The sequence below is a fragment of the Mercenaria mercenaria genome, chromosome 9, assembly GCF_021730395.1.
Source record: "Mercenaria mercenaria strain notata chromosome 9, MADL_Memer_1, whole genome shotgun sequence".
Lineage (NCBI taxonomy): Eukaryota > Metazoa > Mollusca > Bivalvia > Venerida > Veneridae > Mercenaria > Mercenaria mercenaria.
In genome coordinates this window covers 81493385-81519880 of record NC_069369.1, presented here as the reverse complement: position 1 = coordinate 81519880, position 26496 = coordinate 81493385, and the positions used below count along the sequence as shown (strand labels likewise).

Here is a 26496-nt window from a genome sequence, read left to right as displayed (position 1 = left end):
GATTTTAAAGATTATTTTTTTGAAACGGACAGGGTAACAAATGGATAATTTGGCTAATAAGTTAATATGCAGTTTTTATTTGAATTTGTGAACATCATATTTGCTATTTTGTGACAAAAGGGCATAAAATTCGTCACCATAATCATATGCGCAAATATATTACCAAATCATGCAGAATCGTTATGCGTGTTTATGCTTAATGAGCTACCGCGGAAGAAAATACGTGGCTTTATTCGAGTATTGCACAATTAAAAGTCATAAATATGACAGATTACATCGTATACTGGTCATAGCAAATAGGATTGACATAAATGAACTTCATTCGATCAATGATCTCTTTGAAATTAGAGACAATCTAATGGAAATACATCACTTCGCTGTGTTGGTAGGCCATTTAAGAATGAGAAATCGGGCGATAGCAAGGACTCGTCAAACGCTTGAAAGCGTTTAGCCGACTCAAAAACGACTCATTTTTTTAAACTTGTTTCTTGCACATTGTCATTAATATCAATTAGTGAATTTCTTGATTTTTAAATATATGGACTAGCATTGCCGTGTCATTTCTGTGATAATCTATCAGGGTCTGCACTTTTTGTAATTTTATTTTGCCGATGCAAAACAGGTCAATTTCGAATGCAGGAAAAAAATACTCATCAAATATTTGATGTTGGATTAGCCAAATGGTTGTATATTATCCACCAGTGGCTTAAATAACCACACTATCCAAGATTCTATGTGCAGGGATCACTTTTGGCAGATACTATTATTATGAGATTAATTCCCATTTGCCTTGAATCAATGAGATTTTTGACAAAATTAATGGGATTTTTTCTTTTTATAATGGGATTTTTCATTGGCAGACAGCTTTTATTACACTGAAAAACAAACATCTGTTTATTTGTAAGAACAATTATCTTGTAAATAAACAAAACATATCCTTTCAGAGACACCTTTTATAACTCTAAACTTCAGTGCCAGGAATTGCTGAATAGGTTGATGAAAGTTGTAACCAAGTCTTAGGTCCACATGCATTATTCCCCTAATGATTTTACTTCAAAGCTGCTTTGTCAAAGTTGAAGTTCAGTTATGTTTTAATCTTTCTGGACTTGATACACTTCCATTAGGTCAAAACAATGTTAAAGTCAAACTTATTTATTACCCTACCCTCAACCATTTCGTTTGGAAATTCAGGCGTTCAGCATTTTTTATGAAGGGACTTCAGCGGAGGTTTCTCCACCATCTTGTTATTCTCATCGCTATTCTTCCGTGCGAATGGAGGCAGAAAGTTTGTCCTTCCAAATGCTTAAATTTCTGTTTCAATGGTATTTTGAAACATCGCGAAAACAGATTTTTGTCTGGTAGTCATAATCATCGGACGCTCTATGGAGATAAAAGCGAAATTCAAGCGCCTAAATGAACGTCATACGAAAATTAAGTAACGGCAAGACCACATTTCAGCGAAAAGTTGCAATTTCGGCAAAAGATCTATGGCCACGCAGATGCAATTTTTAAGCGCATTTGAGCAAAATTTATGCGATTTTTGCCAAAATAATGCGAGAATATCGCGAAATCGCGGCCAAAAGTGATCCCTGTATGTGAAATAAAACAGTCCACAAAAATTCCCCTTTCAGCTCATTCAGCTAAGGGCACTGACCCACTTCCCCCAAAAGTGGGGAAAAAAACCTGATTTAGAGGAAAAATATGTTTGAAAAAGAAGTTTGACATTTTCTGCAAAATAGAATGTGGACAGTCAAAGTACATGCGTTGTAAGACAAAATACATATTACCAAACAAGGTGACCGCTATAGAAAGTATCTTCTACTTATAAATTCTGAACAATTCCATATATATTATGAATAATATGGGTCGGTCAGGTATAATTTCCAAAATGAAAATTTACCAGAGGATATATAGTCCAAATAATATGACGTTTTGAGTCAGCGCGATAACTTTTGACTGTCGCTGTCACATCACATCCAAACTTTTTCTGCATATTTCTGTTAAGAAATCCCCAATGAAATCCGTTGTGAACGTTTTCTGGTACATCTACAGTGTATTTTTAACGATTACATCTCTCTCTGATAATGAATTTTGTCGACATTAAAGCATAAATTGCTCGACATTTTTTTAATGTATATTTTGTGTTTTGTTTCTGCAATTTTGTGTCATCGGCAGTCCACTGAAACCGGTGTCCGATAGATATCTCCTCGCACCTGTTTACACATATTTCCGATAATTTAAGTCTCTTTTTAAAGTTATGGGTTATATTCAACTCATTTGAAGTTTCTACATGAATATAAATGTTTAATCTATTGAAGCAAGTAAGTTTGACCAGTATTTTATGACTTTTTTGGATTTTTTAACATCTTCATTTTCTTAACAGTAAAATGCAGATACGGACAAGGCTTAGAGGGATGACAACTATAAAATAACAGATAATAAAATAAGTCATCCAGATAAGCCAAATAAGTAAGGTTTAACCAGAGGGGTGGTCTTAAACGCTTTGCATGATCTTTAAATGTGCAGTGATAGTAGGTTTATAGGCCACTTCCAACAGCCTTGCTGTTGGGTTAACACTTTAGCGATGTGGTTAGAGTGTCCGCCTACAGATCATGACTCATGAGGTCTGAACACCAGTAAGGACCTTGGTATTTTCTCTGCCAGGGTTTACTTTAATGGTGTCAGAAGTGTTTGACGGACTCATGCGGTGGGCATGGAGTGTCATTCTGGAGAGCTGGTAAGCTCTGAAAAGTGAAGGGGGAGAAGTGTAGTGATAGTAGGTTTATAGGCCACTTCCAACAGCCTTGCTGTTGGGTTAACCCTTTAGCTACGTGGTTAGTGTCCGCCTACGGTTCACGAGGTATAGGGTTCGAGCCCCCGTAGGGACCTTGGTATTTTCTCTCCCAGAGTTTACTTTAAGGCAGTGGCTACGATTACGGTACCGTAATCCTAGCCTCCGATTCTAGGATTACGGATGTTCCGTATTCCTAGACAACCCTTTGATGATAGGCTAGGATTACGCAAGTATATAAGAGGTATCAAATGTATGTTAGGACATGCATAAATAATGTTGTAAACTTATTTATTTCACTTAAAATAGCAGTTTTTTTCATGGCCTTATTATTTCGTGTTATCGATCAGCCATTTTAGGTTAGTAAATCTTAAACGATATATTAAAGGCGGCGCGCGGAAATATTATAGAAATATGAGGGTCAAAGTTTCTATACTTTAAATTTTTAGAGTTGTTTATACTAAATATATTTATTATCATTTTTTTTTTTTTGAAAATTGGCAGACAAACAAAGAATTATATTCTTAATAATAGCTCAAAAAAGGGTTTTCAAAAATATTTTGTTTGTTTGTTTTGGGTTTAACGCCGTTTTTCAACAGTATTTCAGTCATATAACGGCGGGCAGTTAACCTAACCAGTGTTCCTGGATTCTGTACCAGTACAAACCTGTTCTCCGCAAGTAACTGCCAACTTCCCCACATGAATCAGGGGTGGAGGACTAATGATTTCAGACACAATGTCGTTTTATCAAATAGTCACGGAGAACATACGCCCAGCCCGAGGATCGAACTCAAGATCCCGCGATCCGTAGACCGACGCTCTACCTACTGAGCTAAGCGGGCGGGCTTTCAAAAATATACTTTCAATTTCATGATTTGATTTTGCCTGTCACTTTAGATTTCCGTGCGTATAGAATCAGGCAAAATCAACATCCGTACGCGTTTTTTTAAATTTCGTTTTCGCTATTTTAACAGGCTGGACATATCTCCCGATCGGGGTAAATTAGCTCGTTCGGGGTATTTTACCCCGATCGAGGTAAAAAACTAACAAAAGAAATCATAAAATATTAAAATTATGACCGGAAGCGTGTAAAAGCGATTTCTCTTCCATGTATCGATGTTTTCTAAGTGTAAAAACAAGATAAAATAAACACATACATGTACATTTTTCTTTCGCATAAAATGCGCATTTTGGGTAGAAAAATAGCAATTTTTGAAAATACAGACAAGAGTGACCCAATACTATCACTTACGCTTTAACATTAGCCAAAAAATGTTTCTCATTCAATCCAGCATCTCAACAGTGGCCATTCTGAAGTGAATAAATTTTATCCGTGATGCACACTAAAGAATATTCTACTGTTTTATGTTAATTAGTACAGGGTGTGCGCAAAATCATTAAAATATACAATTTAACTTATGAAAAAGAAGTTAGTTATTTAAACAATGTGGTTATAATAAAACAGCATTTATGTCCTTTATCTGTCATAACGTTTGAAGTGATAACTGCGACCAACTGCAGAGCGAATTCAAAACTTTGTCATGACATCGGGAGTTTTAAGTGACCAATCAGAGCGCTGCATTTTCAAGTATCTGCCTGTTTCCACTTCGACGTTTCTCATTACAGATCAGTGCAGCCGTCAAGCGCATGCCCGGAATGATTATTTATTGGACCGCACGGCAAAATTATGCAATTTTTTGCATGTCCGTACTGACTAAAATCAGTGAATATCACACTTTTTCGTCGAGAAAGATTTCTGACTGCACATGTCCCAGGTGATGCTACAAACTACAAAACATCGAAGTTTTATCGAATTTTTTTATGGATTTCATGGTTTTATTTTAGTTTAAATTTTAAGATTTTACACAAGGATTCTATGATAAAGGCCGAGTAAAATGTTACCATTACCTAAATGAATTTAGTATCATTCCGCAGTCTCGCACATGTTAAAATTATGAATACACGAGTTAGTGATTTATATATATACCGGTATTACTAACCAGTAGCTTCATTGAGAGTGTGTGTGTGTGTGTGTTCAGGTTTAACATCTTTTTCAACAATTTTTCAGTTATATAAACGACGGTGTCTACTTGTAGCAGTGAGCACAATGCCCAACTTTATAGTGCTGCCTCACTGGAATATCACACCGTAGACACGTGGCATGATACTCCACCCTGTCCAATTATACTGACACCGGGCTGACCAGTCCTAGCACTATCCTCTTAATGCTGAGCGCCAAGCGAGGAAGCTACTAGTACCATTTTTTACGTCTTTGGTATGACGCAGCCGGGGACTGAACCCACGACCTCCCGCACTCTCATTGACAGTGTGACTTGTATTATCTATCAATGTATTATGTAATTAAATACAAAATAAATTAGGAAAGTGTGGAAAACGTATCATTGTATTATGTAATTAAATACAAAATAAATTAGGAAAGTGTGGAAAACGTGTTATTGAGTATAGTGAGGGAGACCTTTAAATAATACAGAAAATTTCTTCAGGTTCCAGAATAAGATAAAAAAAATTTAACATGATGGTTCAACGATTATGAGTACAGGCTGTACTTATTATTAACAAGGCAGTCTGAAAGACAGCTATATCCCCCGCCACTGCTATGGATAGTGAAAGGGTAAACCTTTGATTTTAGCTGTGACCTTGACCTTGAACTGACATGGCTGACTCATGAATTCTGCACAACGTCTTGATGAGGTGATCATTTGACCCAAGTTTCATGAAAATCCTTCAAGGGGTTTAGGAGATACAGAGCTGAAACCTTTGACCTTCAGTTGTGACCTTGACCTTGAACTGACATGGCTGACTCATGAGTTCTTGATGAGGTGATCATTTGACCCAAGTTTGATGAAAATCCTTCAAGGCGTTTAGGAGATACAGAGTGGACACAAAATGGAAGGCTCAAACCTTCGACCCTTAGTTGTGACCTTGACCTTCAGCTGGCATGGTTGACTCATAATTTCTGCACATCGTTTTGATGAGGTAATCATTTTACTCAAGTTTTATAAAATTGCTTCAAGGGGTTTAGGAGATATAGAGCGGACACGAAATGGAAGGCTCAAACCTTTGACCCTAAGTTGTGACCCTGACCTTGAGCCGGCATGACTGACTCATGGGTTCTGCACATCATCTAGATGAGGTGATCATTTGACCCAAGTTTGATAAAATTCCTTCAAGGGGTTTAGGAGATATAGAGCGGACACAAAATGGAAGGCTGAAACCTTTGACCTTGAGTTGTGACCTTGACCTTGAGCCGTCAAGGCTGACCCATGGGTTCTGCACATCGTCTTGATAAGGTGATCATTTGACCCAAGTTTCATGAAAATCCTTCAAGGAGTTTAGAAGATATAGAGCGGACACAAAATGGAAGGCTCAAAACCTTTGACCCTAAGTTGTGACCTTGACCTTGAGCCGGCATGGCTGACTCATGGGTTCTGCACATCGTCTTGATGAGGTGATCATTTGACCCAAGTTTTATAAAATTCCTTCAAGGGGTTGATGAGATATAGAGCGGACACAAAATGGCAGGCTCAAACCTTTGACCTTGAGCTGTGACCTTGACCTTGAACAGACAAGGCTGACTCATGGGTTCTGCACATCGTCTTGATGAGGTGATCATTTGACCCAAGTTTCATGAAAATCCTTCAAGGGGTTTAGGAGATATGGACCGGACACGATTTTGTTACGGACGGAAGGACGGACGGACTGAAGGACGCAGACCATTCCTATAATCCCTCCGCCACGGCGGGGAATTAAAAACAATGGAAATAACGGCTTGTGTACATCACGGAAAATATCCATTCACTTCAAGATGGCGGCGATTGAGTTGCTGCGTTGAATTGTCGAATAATTCTCGATCTGTAAGTGTAAGTGATAGTGTGGGGTCATTTTAACCTGTATTTTCAAAAATTGCTATTTTTCTACCCAAAATGCGCATTTTATGCTAAAGAAAAATGTACATGTATTAGTTTATTTTGCCTTGTTGTTACACTTAGAAAACATCGAGACATGGAAGAGAAATCGCTTTTACACGCTTCCGGTCATAATTTTAGTATTTTATGATTTCTTTTGTTAGTTTTTTACCTTGATCGGGGTAAAATACCCCGAACGAGCTAATTTACCCCGATCGGGAGATGTGCCCAGCCTGTTTAAGTGAAATAAGTAAGTTTACAACATCATTTATGCATGTCTTAACATATAGATGATAACTCTTAAATACTACAGTAATCCTAGTCTATCCTCAAAGGGTTGTCTAGGCTGAATATGGAATTTCCATAATCCTAGAACCGGAGGCTAGGATTACGGTACCGTAATCATAGCCACCGCCTTAGTTTAAATGACACGTGCTTTAAGTTTAAAATGTATGCAATTTCTTACAGCTGGTTTACTTATGTTAAGTTTATTTACTTGTGTTTGTCGTAAAATAGCTTTAACAGGTCCCAGAAAAGTCACAAATTAGCTATATAGCTAAATCTAGCTATATATAGCTAGAAATAGCTATAAAACCAATAACAATTGTTTAACATATGTGTATATTAAATGTAAAATAATTATTATCCCATTCAAATGGTTTATGGAGATCTATGCAGTTTCAGTTTCAATACATGTTGCGAATTTCTGCGATTAGTCATTTATAAATTTGTCTTATACTACGATGATTATCACAAGTGAAAAATTCAGTGATGATTTATCGCAAAATACTGCCACAGTTATTGAAAATGTGACTACAAAGATCTTAGATTTGTGTTATTGTCTTTCATCTTCTAAACCTTTTGGACGTAATTATGACCATTTTGCATCTTGTTTTTACATATTTTGCATTATTGGTATTGGTTTTATAGCTACTTCTAGCTATATATATCTAGATTTAGCTATATAGCTAATTTGTGACTTTTCTGGGACCTGTTTAAGCTAATGTTATATGTTGTACTTATCCGACTTTAACAGGTTGGGGAAGGTATTAAATTTAGCTAATTGAGCTATATATAGCTAATACAGCTATATATGGCTAAAAAGTGAACAAAAGAATTGCATGTTTCTATTAATAACTCCTAAACTGAAAATAGGTGCATATTAGTTACTTGCATATTAAACGAAGTTGGCATTTGTAACATTATACAGAAATAAAATAAAATATTTACCGATGCGTTTTTTCAGCAATAATTTTAATTCATCCTTGGATCACATCCAATAAAGTACACAAAACAAATATTATTTTTCGAAATTTTGGTAATTTTCAGCTCTTCTTTCACAAGCACTCTAACACATCTATGAAAATATGTACACAAAAGTGTCATTTATGAAAGATCTGTGAAATCAAACAACATGTGAGGGAGGTGAAAAGAACTGAATGAAGATGTAAACTAGCACATTTTTCATGAACATTTCATGCAATAATACAGTTACACATGATGTCCTCCTACCAGCTTAATGTCTTATATAGGAGAGAGTCACGTGATCTGTTATGGACGTACATGTAAATTTCGGTCAGTCAAAAAATGTAAATTTTGGAATTTAATAACGTTATAAAACAGTGTGTTGGATTTGTTTTGGATATATAAGCTTTAGTATGTACACAGATTATAGAATATTGTTTATTCATGGGTAGAAAGGGAGGAAAAAGGAAAAAAAGTAATGACAGTTTGAACAATGAAAGTTTTACAAAGGCGGGAAGGTTTACGAAATCGCCGGAGGTGGTGAGTGTCAGTAACATTCTAAGTCAAACTAACTCTGTATTGTATGAAAGTGATGATGCTTTTAACCTAAACCTAGCAGAACTTTTTGAAAGTGAAACAGAAAGCGATCTGTGTAGCAATTATATTCCTTCAGAAACGCAAGTACATCCCGCCCACGCAGAAATCATGAATGAAAACCCGAGTCAAAATACAGGAGATGGCGAAAAGTCCCCGTCAAATGCAGACATTATGAAACTGTTGCTGAGTATGGATTGGAAGATAAATGGACTGGAAAAACGGTTGGTTACCTTAGAAACATTAGTCAAAAAAGTAGATAAATTTGACCAAGAATTGAAAAAGTTATGGAATCATGTTCATGATAACGTTAAACGGTTGGATTCTAGAGTAGGTTCAGTGGAAGATAAAGTAGAAAGTGCCGATTTTGCAACAGGGCTTGTAAATGATAAAGTTATCCATATGGAAAAACAGTGTGAGGTTTTACGAGAAGAGATTGTTTATCTTCAGTCACAGTCCATGAGGAACAATTTGTTATTCGGTAATATATCGGAGGCCCCGACAGAGACGCCACACGATTGCGAAAAGGTATTAAGAGATTTCATGTTAAAGGAAATGAAGCTAGCTGAGGATCTCGTTTCACAAATCAAATTTGATAGGGTACACAGGATGGGCAAACAGAGTGAAAACAGAAGCAGGCGCATAGTTGCTAAATTTACTGAATTTAAGGAGCGTGAGTTTGTACGCAAGCAGTGGAAATCACTGCAAGGTACGCCATATTTTATAACTGAACAATTTCCAAAGGAAGTAAATGATAAACGGAAGGAATTGATGCCAAAATTAAAAGCTGCTAGGAGTGAGGGTAAAAGGGCGTGGCTCGCCTATGACAAACTATATGTGGATGGTAAACTTGTTGATGATAAGTAGGGATTCAGTGGGGATGCACTTAAAATTCTTTCGTGGAATGTAAACCGGTTAACTGCAAACAAGAAAAATTCTCCAGAGTTTATAAATTTGGTTGCCGAAAATGATATTATTTTTCTATATGAATCATGGACACATAAAGTAGCGATGTGAAACTGGAAGGTTTTACGGCACATAACTTCTATCGGAAATTTCAAAATCGTAATGCACGAAGGTGTAGTGGTGGGATTGTTCTGTATTACAAAAATTCATTGAAAAGTGGTATTCAGATTGTTAGATCTCATTTCGATACAATTGTGTGGATAAAGCTGGATCATAAGTTTTTTCAAATGGAAACAGATGTGTTTATTTGTGGAACATATATATGGGGTGAAGATTCGCCTGCTTATGCTATTTCAAATGTAGATCTATTTGATACAATACAAGAAGATGTTTCTGATTTTGTAAATATGGGTAAACTGTATCTGGTGGACGACTGGAATAGTCGAGTTGGAACTAAACATGACTTTATTATTTCAGATAAATGTAACAGATTTTTTGACGATGATGATTATATTCCGGATTCATACATCTGCCGGGCCTCTCAAGATAAACATTGTAACGCATTTGGGACACGGTTATTAGATCTATGTAAAGCAACGGGATTACGTATAATTAACGGTCGAATTGGTGACGATTTTAGCTGTGGAATGTTTACTTACGCAGGTATGCACGGGGCATCCGTGATTGACCTATTGTTGGCGAAAGAGAGTGATTTCTCGCAGTTGAATGATTTTAGTATTAAATCCTTCAATGAATGGAGTGATCATGCGCCTATATTCTTTTCATTAAAGTGTAATATAAAACAGGAATTATTGCAGCCAGATAAAGAGGTTAAATTTAAATGGAATTTTGAACTCAGAGACGTCTTCAGATCGGGTATAATCTCAAAGTTGCCAGAAATGAACAGATTAGTGGAAAATATAAATAAACAAAATAGAGAGTCAATAAATGTTAGTATACGTAATTTTACCGATATTTTACGAGAGGTGGGTGACCCTTTATGTAAAAGGTCGTATGAAAGGTCAAATGAATCGCCCATTTTTAGTGAAAGTGACTTTGTTAAACAAGCAGACTGGTTTGATGAGGAATGTGTTCGGGCAAGGCGTATTTATTTAGAAGCCTTGAGTGTATTTAATAGGCTCAAGTCAGATTATAGTAGAAAACAATTTGTACCTTTAAAGCAGAATATAAAAGCTTGTGTCGTAGGAAGTGTAACGCTTTTGAGTTGAAAAAATTAAATGAGGTTGAAAACTTAAAATATAAAAATCTAAAACAATTCTGGAATTATTTTCGGAAACAGAAAAAGAATGTAAAAAGAGATATACAAATTGAAGATTTCAAAAAGTATTTTGAAAGTATCGGAAGTGATATTTTTCAAAATACAAATGTAGACGCAGAAAATTTTTGCAGCGAAAATGATTTTAATGAACTTGATTGTCGTTTTGAAGAATTAGATCGAAATATCTCGGTTCAGGAAAGAGTGGATGCAGTTAAATATTTAAAACGTGAGAAATCGGTTGGAACCGATGCTATATTAAATGAATATTTTATAGAAAGTATTGATATCATATCATCACATTTATGCGATTTGTTTAATGTAATTTTTGAATCGGGTTATTTCCCTGATATTTGGACGGAAGGGATTATAGTACCAGCACATAAAAAGGGTGAATTAAATAATGTTAACAATTACAGAGGTATCACCTTAGTAAGTTGCATGTCAAAACTTTTTACAACTGTTATGAATAAACGTATAATGAATTTCTGTGAAGAAAATAATGTTATTACTGATGCTCAGTTCGGGTTTAGGAAGGGAAACACTAAATCAAAGGAAATAGAGCGTATTCATTTAAAATTTTGCAAATGGATACTTAAAGTAAGACGTACTTCTTGTTCAGTAGGTATATATGGAGAACTTGGCAGGTACCCATTGTTTGTTAATCGTTATGTATGTATTATTAAGTATTGGTGTAAAGTTTTGAATACAGACAACATTGTCATGAGTACAGTATATAAACAGGCAGTGAACGATTGCAATAAAGGTTATAAAAATTGGGCATCACAAGTTAGAAAATTATTAAATGATTATGGTTTTACAAACGTCTGGAATGATCCTTACTCAGTTAACCTAAATACATTTGTTTATGCATTTAAGCAAAGAGTGATAGATAGTTTTATTCAAGGGTGGACTGTTAGTAAGGAAAATAGTGGTGTACTAGAGTTGTATAATTATTGTAAAACAACATTTGCTTATGAATCGTATTTAGACTTCGTACCACCTTCTTTAAGAATGTACCTAACACGCATTAGAATTTCGGCCCATTCTTTGAGAATTCATACAGGTAGATATTCAAGAAACAGAATTCCAAGAAATGAAAGATACTGTTTATGTTGCAATAGGCTAGATTTAGAAGATGAATATCATTTTGTTTTAATTTGTCCTTGTTTTGAAGAAATTCGCAAAAAGTTTATAAAAAGATATCATTACACTAGGCCAAGTATGTATAAATTTATTGAACTAATCCAAACGGAAAATAAAAATAAGATAACATTGCTAGCAAAGTATATGAAAAATGCATTAGCTTTAAGAACCTCAATATTAAGTGCTTAATTTTTTCAATAATACATGTGAGCTATATAGTTGGCGAAGCCCATAGTTAAATACAGTGAATACTTTATATTTAGTTAGTATTGCATATTTTCATACTAATTTAAAGTGACATTATGTGCATCTTAAAGTTCTATTGAAGCAATTTTCAGTCGCTTTGAATTAAAGGTATTACTTTATGCAAATGCCGCATGTTTTAGAAACAAAGAAATTGGGCTGATGAAATAACATTATGTTATTTTGCTGTTGTATTGTTTTTGCAGTGATCTCCCTTGTGTTGTGTTTAGGTAGATTGAGATTTCTATAGTGGGAAGGGAAGTAACTCTTGCATGCAGTTCATTTTCCTAAATGCAGTAGCTAGATTAATGCTTAAAAATGCGCATAATACCACTTTTATGAAATTTGTACATGTATATAAATGTAATGGATGAAATAAGTACCCACACGGTTATCAAAGTTCATCCTCATAAATCGCTGATGAAACGACTACTGTTTCAGTTAAATTGTTTTGTTTTTTTTTCTGACTATTTATGTAATGGTGGTAACTTAGATTGATATTGGTTTATTTATCAACTAGAAGTAGTACCATATATAGTTTACGTGACTATTAAAATGTTATATGTGTGCAAACTATGTATACGTTACAACGATGTACGTATGTACAAGTTGAAATAAATTATATGTTCTGTTCTGTTCTGTTCTTATATAAACAATGCATGGTCACTCACTCAAATTATACACTGGTGTGTTAGGCTATGAGGCCTAACAAAAAAAATTGTTTGTTTCAAGTGACATGGCCAAAAAAAATAGGGTAGGTAGGTAGGCATTTTTTTTTTTTTTAAACCTAACACCATCCTAGTTTCAAACAGGGAGATTATAAACCTTATAAACATGCATCCTATTGTTATGTTTGATTTACACCTGAATGTACAATGACTTTGATGATGTTTTAGCAATATAAAATGCCATTTGATTGTGTATTTAAATCTTATGAAATAAATATATGCTTTATGTTTGTGTTTTGTTGTTGTTGTTTTTTCATTTCCAGAGTAGCCAATCCGATTAGCTCAATAGGTAGAGCAGTCGATCTACGGATCAAGTGGTCATAGGATCGTTGTGTCCTATATCATTCATTCTCCGCCGCTAATTCATGTGGAGAAGTTGGCAATTACTTGCGGAGAACATGGTTTATATTTGATTAAACATGAAACTTGAATGAAATCTTGCTGTGGATTCTCTCTTTAAATATTATTCAACAACCAACATTTATATTTCAAACTAAAACCAAGTAAAAGCACACTGGCCAGGAATATGATTTGCATCTTTGATCTGCATTGAGATTAATACCGTCACCCCCTATCCCAGTCTAAAATTCTGGATTAACTGGAAATGCTAGACAATGGAGTTTTGACTGGTATGCCCAAATTGTGAACTAATAAAGCTGCAAGTGGTTGTTCAACGTCTTACTACTATAAATCCAGGGTTTTCCCTAGGAAATTTATTTTGAGGGACATCATGTCCCCCCAAATTTATTTTTCTAGAAAAAAGAGACTATTTTGGGGGACATGTTAGGATTTGCTTGAATACTTTGATACTTTTTGGGCTTTTAATAGTTTAAATTGATTGAAATTAACTTTTAATTAATTTGAAAAATTGTTTTTTTTTGGGAAAACTCATGCCCCCCTTTGTTAAGAAAAGGGGGACATGGACCTCGAAAAGTGGTAAATTTACCACCTTTTTTGGGGCTAGGGAAAACCCTGTAAATCCCATCTAAAACCTGACTTTTCAAGACTCTGCAGGCCTCGACCTTAACTTTTTTCAGCAGGTCCACCAACTGCTGAAATCTAGGAGAGCTGCTCAGACTTTAGTGGACCTCCAATTCTATCACATAAATTGTGATGTTGTAGACGCCATAACTTCATATGACTCAAAGAAACAGGACTTATTTCTAAAATAATTAAAAATGGAAGACTGTAGCAATCTGTTATCCCAAAAAATAATTATTTTGAAAAGTGTCCCAAAATATGGACACAATAATCATCATCCACCCGACGTCAACCCGTGTTGAAAGTGAAAAAAAAAAAACATTAATAATTATCGGTAATTATTCTGATGATAAACTAAGTAATTAGCCTTGTTTTCATCATCAATTAACACTCCCTCAAGAGCTAAAAGAAGTGTGTCGGTTATTATGGCATCTGAAGTGGAGATCAAAGCGGTATAGTTGCCCGAGATTGTCATGGCATTATGTCTTGTTTTCGCGCCATGTGACACATCACTGTCTGATCGTACTTTCTCGATTCCTTAAATTGTTAAGAAGAAATCAATAAAAAAGTTTTTTCTGTATCTTTTTTTTTTAAAAACGAATGTGCAATATCCCGAATAAACTGACATGTAAATGTGTCGTGAACGATGATAGTGGATAGCCTACCTCTGTGACCTATTTGCCCTCAAGGAATTTACATTATTGTTTGAAAAGAATATCTAACAAAGTGTTGTGTCAAAAAATACATGTGCTAGGAATAATTTAAAACTTATTAAAATCCGCAACAACATCATACTGCTTTATTTTAAAACCACATTTCTATTTACGTTCACGAGGTCACTTAACCTATTCTGCCGTGCTAACAGAAATCTGTTTGCCAAAAATCGTTTTACTCCATGTATTTAAATTGCTGCCACCTTTTCATTATTTAAGATTTTTTAATTGTGTTTTTTGTACATTCTGGTCAAGAGTCTGAATTTTATTACCATAGTATGTACCGTTTATTTACTTTAAGAAAGAAGTAAATAATCAAGATCGCGCTGTTTGAAATTTTACAAAACATTATATGAAAATCTGATTGTTTTTAAAGAATTTTGCCTATATTCCTGTCGATATCTTATTAAAATTGTTATAGAACTCAAACTGTATTAGTTCTCAAGCGGTGTTGAAAATTTGAAGCGATTACATTGAAAAATGAATGCACCACGCGCGTTTATTGTATCAAAAGTAACCGCGATGTAAATAAGATATTACGATAGGGCGCACGTGTTTGTGGAATGGAAAATTACCAGCATGATGTTCTGACATTTTTACGATTCGCGGGTAAATTCCAGTCAATCCAGGTAATTTTGCCTGATGTATTTCTCAATTTTCTCAATTTGGTAAAGTTACCACGTAAAAACCACTCGCCCGATCGGTGGAGTAGTCCATTCGTGCAAAGAGCTATAAAAAATAATAATATACTTATTTGCAAAAATATGCGGCCCCATTTTACCGCTAAAAAAGTTTAGGATCGGCGGTAAAAAAATAGAGTAGGTCGGGCCACCGGAAACAAACAATTTTTTTTTTTACGCCTGACAAGTTGTTCTTGTGTTCAGTCACTTCAGTGTTTGTGTCAAATATAACTAACTGAAAGAAATGAAGGACATTCATTGCAATAAAACAAAACGGTGCATACTTGTAGCATGAGCTAAGCTAACAAAATTTTATGTAATATCAAAACACTTAGAAATAGATCTAGTAATGTGCAGACAACTACCATTCAGGGGATGTTAAACACGGATTCAATTTACTTTGGCCTTAAAGTCACTCTAGGTGTTTAATACAGGCTATTGTGATTACTGGCACAACTGAGCTTAATTCTCCAATTAAACAAAGCAATTAACAAAAACTGCATCGGTAAATGTTGTACTTGATTGATCAATTCATGTGTAGAGAATTGTGTGACATAGATGGACTTAGTGACAGGATGCTCCTGTTAAAAATGTGAGCAAGGGACTTTTAAGCCATATGTGGCTATATTAGCTATAAATAGCTAAATTTGATACCTTCCCCAACCTGTTTAAATAAATTTTCTTGTATCTTGTATCATCTTTTGTTTCGTACGAAATATTTTGAGTTTTAATTGGCAAGTAATTCATTTAACCTCCTCCAATTTCTGTAGAACATCAGCAGCAGTCATTGCCTCTGTATCATCTCCACTGTCATCCTCTAACCCTTCTAATACGTCAAGAGCCGATGACATTTTTAGTAATTATTTATTTGTAAACAATCTAACGTGAATTCTCCCGCCATATGTTATGCGCCCGTAATTATTGCGATTCCATGAAAAATAACAACTGAAATCACAACGACCATACTATTTTACGATAAGGGTGAAAAACTACTAAATCTAGCTGATCTTTATTTGATATAAAATCCACTTACTACTAAGTTTGATAACGTTATCTCTACATTTTCTAGAATACGGGGTGCTAATTTTATATCAGAATGTTTTGCTTTATTATGTACAACCCTCGGAATTTACCACTTTTTCCTTCTTTCAATGTCCCTTCTCGAGACATAAAATTCTTATGCTGCCATTTTTATCCATTCATCTACCAAGGTTCTTTCAGAATTTCGACAACAGTCCATGGAATATGCCCGGGGAAAACAAAAATACTACAAAATTTCTTTCCTTCTCACACCAAGGTGTTAATTAGGTTCTTATTGTGTGCATATGATTGCTAGCAATTAGTCAGCACCACTACGCCACTGCAACTATACTAATTAATCTTATCTTATGTTATGACACTATTTATACAGGCTGCCTTTCATTCTGTGTATGTATCAATAACCAGAATCAGCGAAATGAAAAAGATTAGACCTTATATAAAAAAAAATCAGGGCCCCAAATTTTTTTATTTAAAAAATTTTAAATTTTTTGAAAAAGTGACAAGAATTTTTTTTTCTACACGACCAATTCATTTTCCTATTAAACAAAGAAGGGAAAAAAAGAGAATTATTATAAACAAATTTTTGTTCTGATGTCACAATTATTACGTCATGGCGTCAAAGGGCATAGCTGCATGGAAAAAAAAAAAATGAAAAGGGGCAATATTTAATATGTAAAAAAAGGATTACCTAAAAACTTGGGTAACGTGTTAGAACAAAATAATATATCTCATTAGGTTTTTGCTCTTCAATAAATTTTTGTTGTTGTTCAGATGGTATTATTATATCACTCGGGCTTGCCCCTCATTAAAATTTCCCTTTCGTTTTACCCCAAAAAATGTTTTATTAAGACAAATCACGGGATGAGATTATTTTTTTTAATCATAGTCTTCTTAATTTTTCCCCACTAATTTTCTTTTTTAATTTGATTATCGATTATAGAAGTTTAAAAAAACTTGTTTTTTTGGTCTAATGCCCAAGCATTTGACTATTTTTTTTTTTTTTTCCCTTGTTTAATTTTTTTGTATCAAAGAAGGGGTTGCAAATGAAACGATTCTGTAATGTTTCCGATGGCGATTATTGTAATTATTTTAAAGCACACCCTGTATTCATTTTGTAAATACCCACCCTAAAGTCATCATAAAGTACTTCTTTTTAAAAAACCTTTTTAACGGGAAAAAAATTAGAATTTTGTAAAAAACCCTTCACAAAACTTCATGCTGTTTCAGGTGTAGCAAAATATCTGTTAAAAGACCTATTACTTAAATATTTTGTGTAAATCTACTAAAGACATATCAACAACATTTATTTTGTTTTCTTTAACTGATTTCCATTATTTCTCAGATATTATGAATGCGAAATAACTTAAACAATTTTTTAAAATTTTTAAATTTGAAATGCCAGTGATTTTTATTTGTTAGGTGTGTATCTTGAAATAAGAAAAATTTTTTCGAAAGGGACATATGGGCCCCTTTTAGGGGGGTGTTTACAATTTGTTTTTCAAATGTAATATCGATGCCAAACATTCACTATTTTATTTTTAAAAATTGAAATGAAAATTTTATCAGAAAATTTCTTATTATTTTTCATTTTAAAAAAATTTAGTCACCTTTTTTTAAATTCACGATTTCAGTTTTTAAAGAATAGTTTTTCCTTATCTATGCACAAACCAAATTTGTTTTATAGTAAAAATATTTTTTTATAAATCTTTCTTTTGAAATTAAAACTTTGTTTAGTTTTTACTCACTTTTTAATAGTTTTTTTATTTTCATACAAAAAAGGGAAAATAAAATTTTTTTAAAAAAGAAAAAAATGTTTATCTACTTTTTATTATTTTAATAAAAACAAATAATTTAAAGCAAGTATATAAAAAAATGTCTTCCTTTTCATAAGCAATACAATCATTAAAACGTTTTACTTCATGCTGATTTTTCTCTGCCACAGACGAGTCATTTAATTAAAAAATTATCATTAAGAGCAGCCCTTGATTTCCCGGGCTCAAAAAGAGCAATATTGGGCAATTCCGAGCAGTGAAAAACCTAGGACGGATAAAAATTTTTTTACCAAGCAGTACAGAGCATGCAATATATACTGAAAAACATAGATAAACTGTAAAATAAACAGGATGCTTTGGAAAGGACAAAGGGGGAAAGAGGGGCTATTTTATTGGTGGACAGTGCTTCTAGAGAGCAGAAAATAAATATGAGTGTCAAAAAATAAGAAAAAATTAATCAACTAATTTGATTTTCTTGATTTTTTTAGTGTTTAAGCAACGTATATTTGAATACACAAAATTTTTTTAAGATCAGTGTTTTCTCTGTTGACAAAAAAAATAAATGGGGGAAGTGATATCAGATATAAAAAGCACTGAATTTGCGAAGTACGTTTTTTGTGTTTGTAAACGAAATGGGGGGAAATGTTAGTTGTTCTTTTACGTTGACGTTTTTCGTTTTTGAATTATCCGTTTTGGGGCCGAATGACGTTTTTTCTTTGCACGGAACGCGAAATTTAAAAAGGGTGTTAAAACAGCACGCGAGCGCGAGAATCTCAAAAACACCGTTTTCTCTCATTTTAAAAAACCCCCCCGAAAAGAACAAGAACAGATTTTTATCTAGTCATATAAAATCAATTAAAAATTTTCCCTGAAAAAAGAGCAAAAAAATTTTCAAAAAAAAAGGGGTTTTCATTTCTAATTTTTTTTTGCCCCCGGAAAGAATCTTTTTGAAAAATTTTAAAAAAAGGGTAAAATGTGAATTTTGCCGCTTGTTTAAATTTCCCACTTCAAACAAACATGTACACATAAACAAAAAACAAATAGCAAATAAGTTAAAAGAATAAAAGAAAAAGTCCCATGATTAAAGGTTAATGGGGTTTATATTAATAGCTACAAAAATAAAAAAATGAGAATGGATGACTGACAGTATTTGTTTTGTGTAAGATAAATGGTTTTGGTTTTTAATCTTGGTTTTAAAATTTAATTTTGGATTTTGCTTATTTTTAATTTGAAAATATAAATTTTAATAATTTTTTTTCCCTTGTGGATGAAATGAGGGCAGACTTGACGTAATAGACGGGTAAAATTTTAAGCTTTGGGCTCATGGGTCCTTAGTTTTTGTTTACTACGGTTGTGTTGGTAAATTTTTTTTTGTTGGTTTTTAAGTCGCACCGACATGTTAGTTTTTATGGTGACTTTCCAGCTTAATGGTGGAGGAAGCCCCCCAGGTCCCCCTCCGTGCATTTTGTCATCACGACGGGCACCGTTTCCGAAGCCAGGGGGATGGTTCCTCCAAAAGAATTAACCCCCGAGTGAGGCTCGAACCCCATGAGAGGGGAAAGTGTTTTTGAAGTCAGCGACCTTAACCACTCGGCCACGGAGGCCCCTTATAAAGTCTTAAAGATCCTTTGGGAAAGAATAGAAAAAAAACAAGAAATAATGAAATCGGTTTGTTTAAAAATAAAATAGAAAAATGGGGAAAACCAAAGGCCCCCCAACACGATTTTTTGTTCAAAAAAGAAAAGGGTTAATGAAAAGTTAATTCCCCCTATGTTTGAGGAAAAGAAATTTTCCATAAAAGCGGAATTTGTTTACAATTTTAATGGACCCAAAACCCCCAAAGGGGACACGAAAAATTACTTTTGATAGTAAATAAAATTTTGTAAACCCATTTGGGAAGCATAGAATTTCAAAAAAGCCAATTTAAAGCAACTTGTTGAGATTTCCGTCCGGGGAGAGGTTGGGGCCCATAAACAGCTGAAGGGAACATAACAAAAGCGGATTTTATAAAAAAATGAGTAATAGCCTGTCCCCAAGGACCAAAATGTAACAAACACCGAATAAGTACGGGGTTTTTTTAACCCCCCGCCAAAAGCATTTTTAATAGTTGTTGGAAGTAAGTAAAATCTTAAAGCCTTTGGAACTTGAATGCAACCCAACAGAAAAATTTTGCAAATTGGTTGCCCGGTTTTATGGGGTCTTGAAAGTCAAAACCCCACCTCACCCGGTTTAGCGAAATTTTATATTAAAAAGCGGAATTCTCTAAATATTTTGGATTTTCCCCAGTTTCCAAAGGACCAAAAAAAAAAAAAAAATAGGCAACACCAAATCCCAAGAAGAGAAACCCTTTAAAGGGGTGCCACCGGGCATTTATAAATTGCGGGTTGAATAGTAATTAAAATGTACTGATCAATTGGAAACCATGGGATGCACCAAAACCCCGAATAATAGCGGGACTCGGTTCGATCGAGATCGAGTGAATTGAATTTATGGCCAGTCCATTATTTTTTTGTAAAGAAAACTGGGTATTTTGAAACGGTTTGTAAATCTGCAAAGAATTGACTTTAAGATATAATTCGGTTATCTTGAAAAAATTTTGGCTTTAACTTAGTTGCCAAAAAGCGATCGTTTATATATGAGAAAAAGATACACGGCCTAGAACTGAGCCCCGGTCCACAATAAAACAAAAGGGTAAAAAAAGAAAAAGGGGAAAACCACAGGTTTCAACAACATAAATAAAATGTTGCGGCCTCGGTTTTAACGGGAACGTTCATGAAGGGTAGGGGAAAATGCAACTACCATGCCCTATAGCCCCCGGGTGACGAACTCAACATTTACAGGTTTTTGTACAAAAAAAAAGGGTTAAAATTTTAAGCGAAAAAAGGCCTTTAAAATGAACATATACAACAGCTTTTTGATTTACTGTAAAAGGGACTCTAGCAGACCAGGTTTATCTCAAAATGTCGTAAAAATTTTATAAAAGAAAACCGAAAAAAACAAAGGCATGTCAGGCATTTCCTTCGAGAAAAGCAACAGAAAACGTCATTAACGGCCAGTAAAACGGGCCCAGAGGAAATGAAAAGAAGTTCAATTCCAGTAGGTTTAAGAACTTCTATCACGAGACCCCCAACTGCCCGTGAGACACAATAAAAAATAAAAGTGGCCCCTTCTGTAAAAGAGCAAAACCAAACATGTTATGTTCCAAAATATCAGTCATAACCTATTTTAATGAAATTTTAAAAATCTTCTAAAAAATCCTTTAAAATTCCCCATGACCATTTTAAAAGTTTGCAAAAGGGGGGGCTATCAAAAAAGTCAATTTTGATAAACCTTTTCGCAGGTTTTTGAAATTGCAAAAAAAAAACTGTGGAAACCCAGGGGTCGCTCAACATGACAAAAATAAAAATTTTACAGTCCGGTTTGTTCCTGTATTCAATCAAGTGTAATTTCGTTTCCTTCAATCGTTCACAGAATTTTTTTGTAGTATGTGTACTTTTTTAATTTTATCTCGAAATTTCGGTCTGGGCGGGTTTAAAAAAAACTGGAATTTTAAAAAGGGGATCTATGTTAGGGCCTGAATTTCCCAGAAACTGCCAAAGGAAAAAAATTAAAATACGGCACCATACCAAAGGGAGTGATTAAACAATGCAAAAGTAGAAACTGGGGGTTTGGAAACCCCAAGTCAAAAATGCCCAACTAAAAAAAAAGTTTAAACATTTATTTACTAACAAACAAATTGTCGTTTTGAAACCGATTGAAAACAAAAAAAACCCGCTCTGAGGGGGAGACTTTTTTTAGGGGCACCACACGGCAAAAATGCGCGGAAATGAAATGAACAAGTGGGACTTAAAAGTTCGTCACACACAAAACGGGGTTAGGGGAAAAACTGGTTTTATTTAAAAAATTGAAGCAGATGACCATTTTCGCTCTAAGCCCTCGAAAAAGAAAATTTTTCTCTTTTTGATTGAGGGTTGCGGTTTGTCCCAAAACGTTGGGTGCCCTTTTTAATAAAAATTTTTATAATTTTACCAAAAAAACCCCCAAAATATTTTGAATTTTTGTAAAGCAATCCCCATAAAAATGGGGTTTTTTAAAATATCTTCCCGTAATTAAAAATTTACGGGAAAATTTTTTCCAATAATTCATAAACAGTCAATCAAACCGGCCTGAACTTTTTCATTTTTTCGTTTGAGCGCCCTGTGGGTTTCCCACTTTTCTTTTTCCTTTGGGCTTCCACCCTCAAACATTTTGTTTTTTAAAGTTAGGGAAAGGTTCCCCAGAACTTTTCCAAGAAAAAAAAGAATATTCGGGAAAAAAAAACCAAGAAAATAAAACTTTAAAAATAATCGAACACCCTGTTTTTCAGTTTTAGGGTTTTTAAACTTTCGGGAACACAAAAAAAATATAAACAACTTTTTGACTTTTCCCCCAAAACTGGGTCAGTTTGTGGAGAACATCTGAACCCCAAGAATAAAACAACTAGTTACTGATGTCCAAAACTTTGGGTAAGTAACATGGGTTTTCAATATAGTAAAACTAAACTAAATATAAAAAAGGGTTTTCACCGGGAAAGATGTCAAAATTTGTGCATGCGCACTTACACGGGAAAAAAAAGACAGACCGCAGAATGAAAAGTCCCTTTAATTATATACCTTTCAAAATTTAACTATCCCCCAAACCATATGATGTTTATTTGGATTTTAATTAAAGAAATGAAAAAGATGCATACATAAATTTTAAAACCTTTTTGTTTTGTTTTTTTGATGGACATTTTTTTAAAATGATGTGACGGAACTTGTTAAACCCTGTCCCAATTAGCTTACATGTAAAACATTGTATTTTTTTGGGCCAAAAAATTTTATATGTTTGGGTGCGCCGAAAAAACCCAAAATAAAAAAAAAAACAAAACTTAAAGTATCTTAAAATGAAAAGTTTAATAAGAGGTTAAAAATTAAAATTTCATTTCTTTTTTAAAGTACTTTAATAATTAAAAAAGTGAAGCAGCGGTAAAATTTAACAGGGGATGGGGAATGGGGGGGGGGGGGGGGGGGGGGGGGGGGGTGGGGGGGCGTTTTTTACTCTCCATTATTATTTTTAGAAATTTCTCTATTTTTGTGGAATTCAAGGTTTTTAATTAGCTTTTAATTGAGGTTTGTGATTTTGCGCCAGTATTTTTTCGGTAATTTTTAGAGTATAAAAGGGGCCCAGAATATAAAAAAAGATGAGAGGTGATTAAGGGTTAGGTAAGGGTTTGTCTTTTTTTACATCAAATCTAATCCTCCGAGAAAGCTTCAGAAAGGATCTTTTATTATGGGAAAAAGAATGGTCAAGGAATTTAATCCCGAAAATGTGAAGTTTAAAAATATACCGTAAAAGAAACCTGTCTTATACCCTTCCCCTACAAAAGCCCCAACTTTTAGCCCACTGCCATGAAAAATTTCTGGTGTTACCAATTTTTAAAACTAAACCGGGTAAATCAATAAAAAATAATAGCCATGGTGAAAAAACCCCTTCGTTCTTTTTGGAATTTTAAAACGCTAACAATAGGAAAAGAAATGTCTTTTAAAACTTTGTCCCCCCTGGTCGAGTACTGTTAACATCTGGCCCCCCGGGAAAAAATTATTCATTTTAAAGTAGAAAGGGGTTTTAAAATTTCTGCCCCGCTTTTTTTTAAATGACTACCATTATACGGGTAGCGCCCGGATTGTTATCAGTTTTAATTGGAAAGCCCCTAGAACAAAAAAAAATCTCCCGCTGATTTGTCCTATAAGAAAAGAAATAAATTAGGGCAGTGGACCATCAATCCCCAACAGACACAAAAATTAAAAACTTCTTAAATTTCCCCCGTCCAAAAACATTGTAATGCAAATTCCTTTTTTCCCCGGACTATCAACTATTGAACGCCCCTAAAAAATTTTTCCCAGTCCACCCCTTTGCGACAAATTCGCGGACTTAAATCACCTCTCTCTAAATACTATAACCAATTTTTTAAGTATACTTTGGGTCTTTTTCTTTATAATTTGCAAAAATTTTTACTCAAATGTTTCCCCTGACAGGCCTCCAGAAATCGCTGACGTTTAAAAAACACTACAAAATGTTTAAAAACAAAAATGCTAAAGGATGAATAAAACCAAGACTTTAAAAAAAAGACTTTTTTTAAAGCGTTAAAAAAGCATATGACCTTTTTTTATAGCACTAACATTTTTACTTTTCCCGGGGATATTTTTTTTATTGTCTGCCACAGACAGAGTTTTGTGGTTTTTTCATGATGTAACAAATGTAGAACTTATTATTAAAACAATGTAGTTGTTTCCATGATATTAATCTCGACTTTTCCATCCAAATTTTAAACCTGTAAATATTTATTTAAAGGGGTTTTTCATTAAATTTTGGGAAATTTTAAATCATACATTTTTACGGCATTTTAAAAAGGGTATAAATTGTATGGCATTAAAGTTAATTAAACATCTCTTTTTCTTGTTTACGGCCATTTAACAGGTTAAAAAGTTAAAGAAAACAGCCGAAAATGCATTTGGATGTGGTAAACCTCATTTGCAATTTTTTGGGCCCCCTTGCTCGGGTCTGGGTCAATGGGGCGGGTTGGGATTACAAAACGAAGGTTTGGTCAGTATTTGGGTTAAAACTTTTTTATGTGAATATATAGATAAAAATTGTTGGGGCAGAATTATTTTTTGACCTAGGGTTTCATGTTTTTTTCGGATGAAACGGAAAGTGCAGTGAAGTTTTTAGAAAAATTTTATGCCGCGCATTTACAGAGGGGAAAGTTGGTCTTTGTTTTTTCCCGGTGTGGTGATTTTTGAGTACGTTTATAAGTTTTTTGAAAATGCAGTTAAAGGTTTTTTCTCGAAGTCGTCTTACCGTTTTTATGATTCAAAGTAAGAGGGGTTTTGGTTTTTGAGCGGGTGGGTTAATCTCTATTTTGGATAAAATTTAAACTTTTTATTACTTCTTTAGTTCTTAATTTTGGGGGTTTTTAGAATATGTTACAAAAAATTAAAGAATTGTGTAGGTTTCGTTTTGGTGATAGGAAAGTGTCCCGGGATCTGGAAAACCACAAGTGTCCGCCCTTGGCTTTTCCCCCCTACAGGGGATGGTCCGTATAGTCCGAGATCATGTTCAAAATCCTCATCCCTAAAAATTTGAGGAAAAATTTCCAAATAACAGGAATTATAAAGGGAGAATTTGTGTAGTTGGGTCATTTTAGAGCACCGCCAGAAAGCAAGGTCCTGGGTTTTGAGCCCCAAAAAGGCTGCCATTTTCTGACCCTGTCTCTTATCTTTGATTTTTTGCCAGTATAAAAAATTGTAAAGAGGTATGTTAAAAATAGCAGGGGTTTTTACACCCAAATTGAATGGAGATTTTTTTAGTCCCGTTATTTGGGAAAAAAAGGGGCTGATGTGCAATGTTTTTACACAAAATCAGCATCTTCATTTAAGAAATAATTACGTAAAACATACTTTTATTTAAATTTAAAAGGTTGCAAATAATTTATAAGCAGTAGTCAGTGAAAATTTTAGGGCAGTAATTGATTTGGAGTGGTAAGTATTTTAAAAATGGTCCCGCTATTTTTAATTTTTCTTTTATTTAAATGAAAGAGGGAATCACTTTTGATGTATGTAAGGCTTAATTTTTTTCAACGTATTAAAGTACGGAACTAAAAACCCCCGGAATAAATTTTAAAATAGAATGTGTGGTTATGGTAACACTGTCTTGTTTTTTTATTTCAATTTTAAAAAAAAAAACCCTTGGAACCCGTTTGAGAAAGGGGTTAATCTGATTTTCCCCTTACTTTCCCTTTTAAAAATTGTGTTTTTAAAAAATATTTTTTAGTTCAACAATTATTTTTTTTGATGAATTTGTTCTTAAAATTTTGACAAAAATGATTCTCTCCTAAAGACTAAACAGAATAAATTTATTGTACTGTTTCATTAGAAAGAGATATTTTAAAAGACACAACAGACCTGGATTGCGGTTTTTTAATGTTTTTGGGTTGGGTTCTTGAAGGTAAATTTAAACACTCAATTTTTAAATTACATCACTTTTAAAAAAACTAAACCAATTAATTGACAGTTTTGTTTGTTAAATTAACCTTGAAGATTTTAACTAAAATTCTGCATAAAATTGATAAAAATGAAATGTTTTGGTTTAAAAAAACTTGGCTCCGTTTCATTAAAATTGTCCGCATTTATGTTTTTGAATAATTTAATCGTGTTTAGTTGATTTCCATTTGTATATGCTTCGGTGAACATAACCGTATTATGACTAAAGTTGTTAAAAACTGGTTGAATAATTTAATGTAATATTGATGTGTCCTTAATCGATGGCCTAGTTTTCGTTTTTTTTTTTGAACCGGGGAACCGGAACGGTAAATCAGTTTAAATCTTTATTTCTAAATTTGGGCAAAAGTAATGTGAGTGTGTGTTTTTTTAAATT

The 26496-nt window shown here is 33.9% G+C and overlaps 1 protein-coding gene across 1 annotated transcript in view; it reads right to left on the bottom strand.

Annotated features, from left to right (window-relative positions):
- Positions 1–16149, bottom strand: part of LOC123547592 (DNA replication complex GINS protein SLD5-like) — a 141571-nt gene extending 125422 nt beyond the window's left edge. The window contains exon 1 of the mRNA XM_045334819.2: positions 15982–16149. Coding sequence (XP_045190754.2) covers positions 15982–16080 — 99 coding nt within the window. The 5' untranslated portion in view covers positions 16081–16149. The remainder of the gene's footprint in view (positions 1–15981) is intronic.
- Between the last annotated feature and the right edge of the window lie 10347 nt (positions 16150–26496).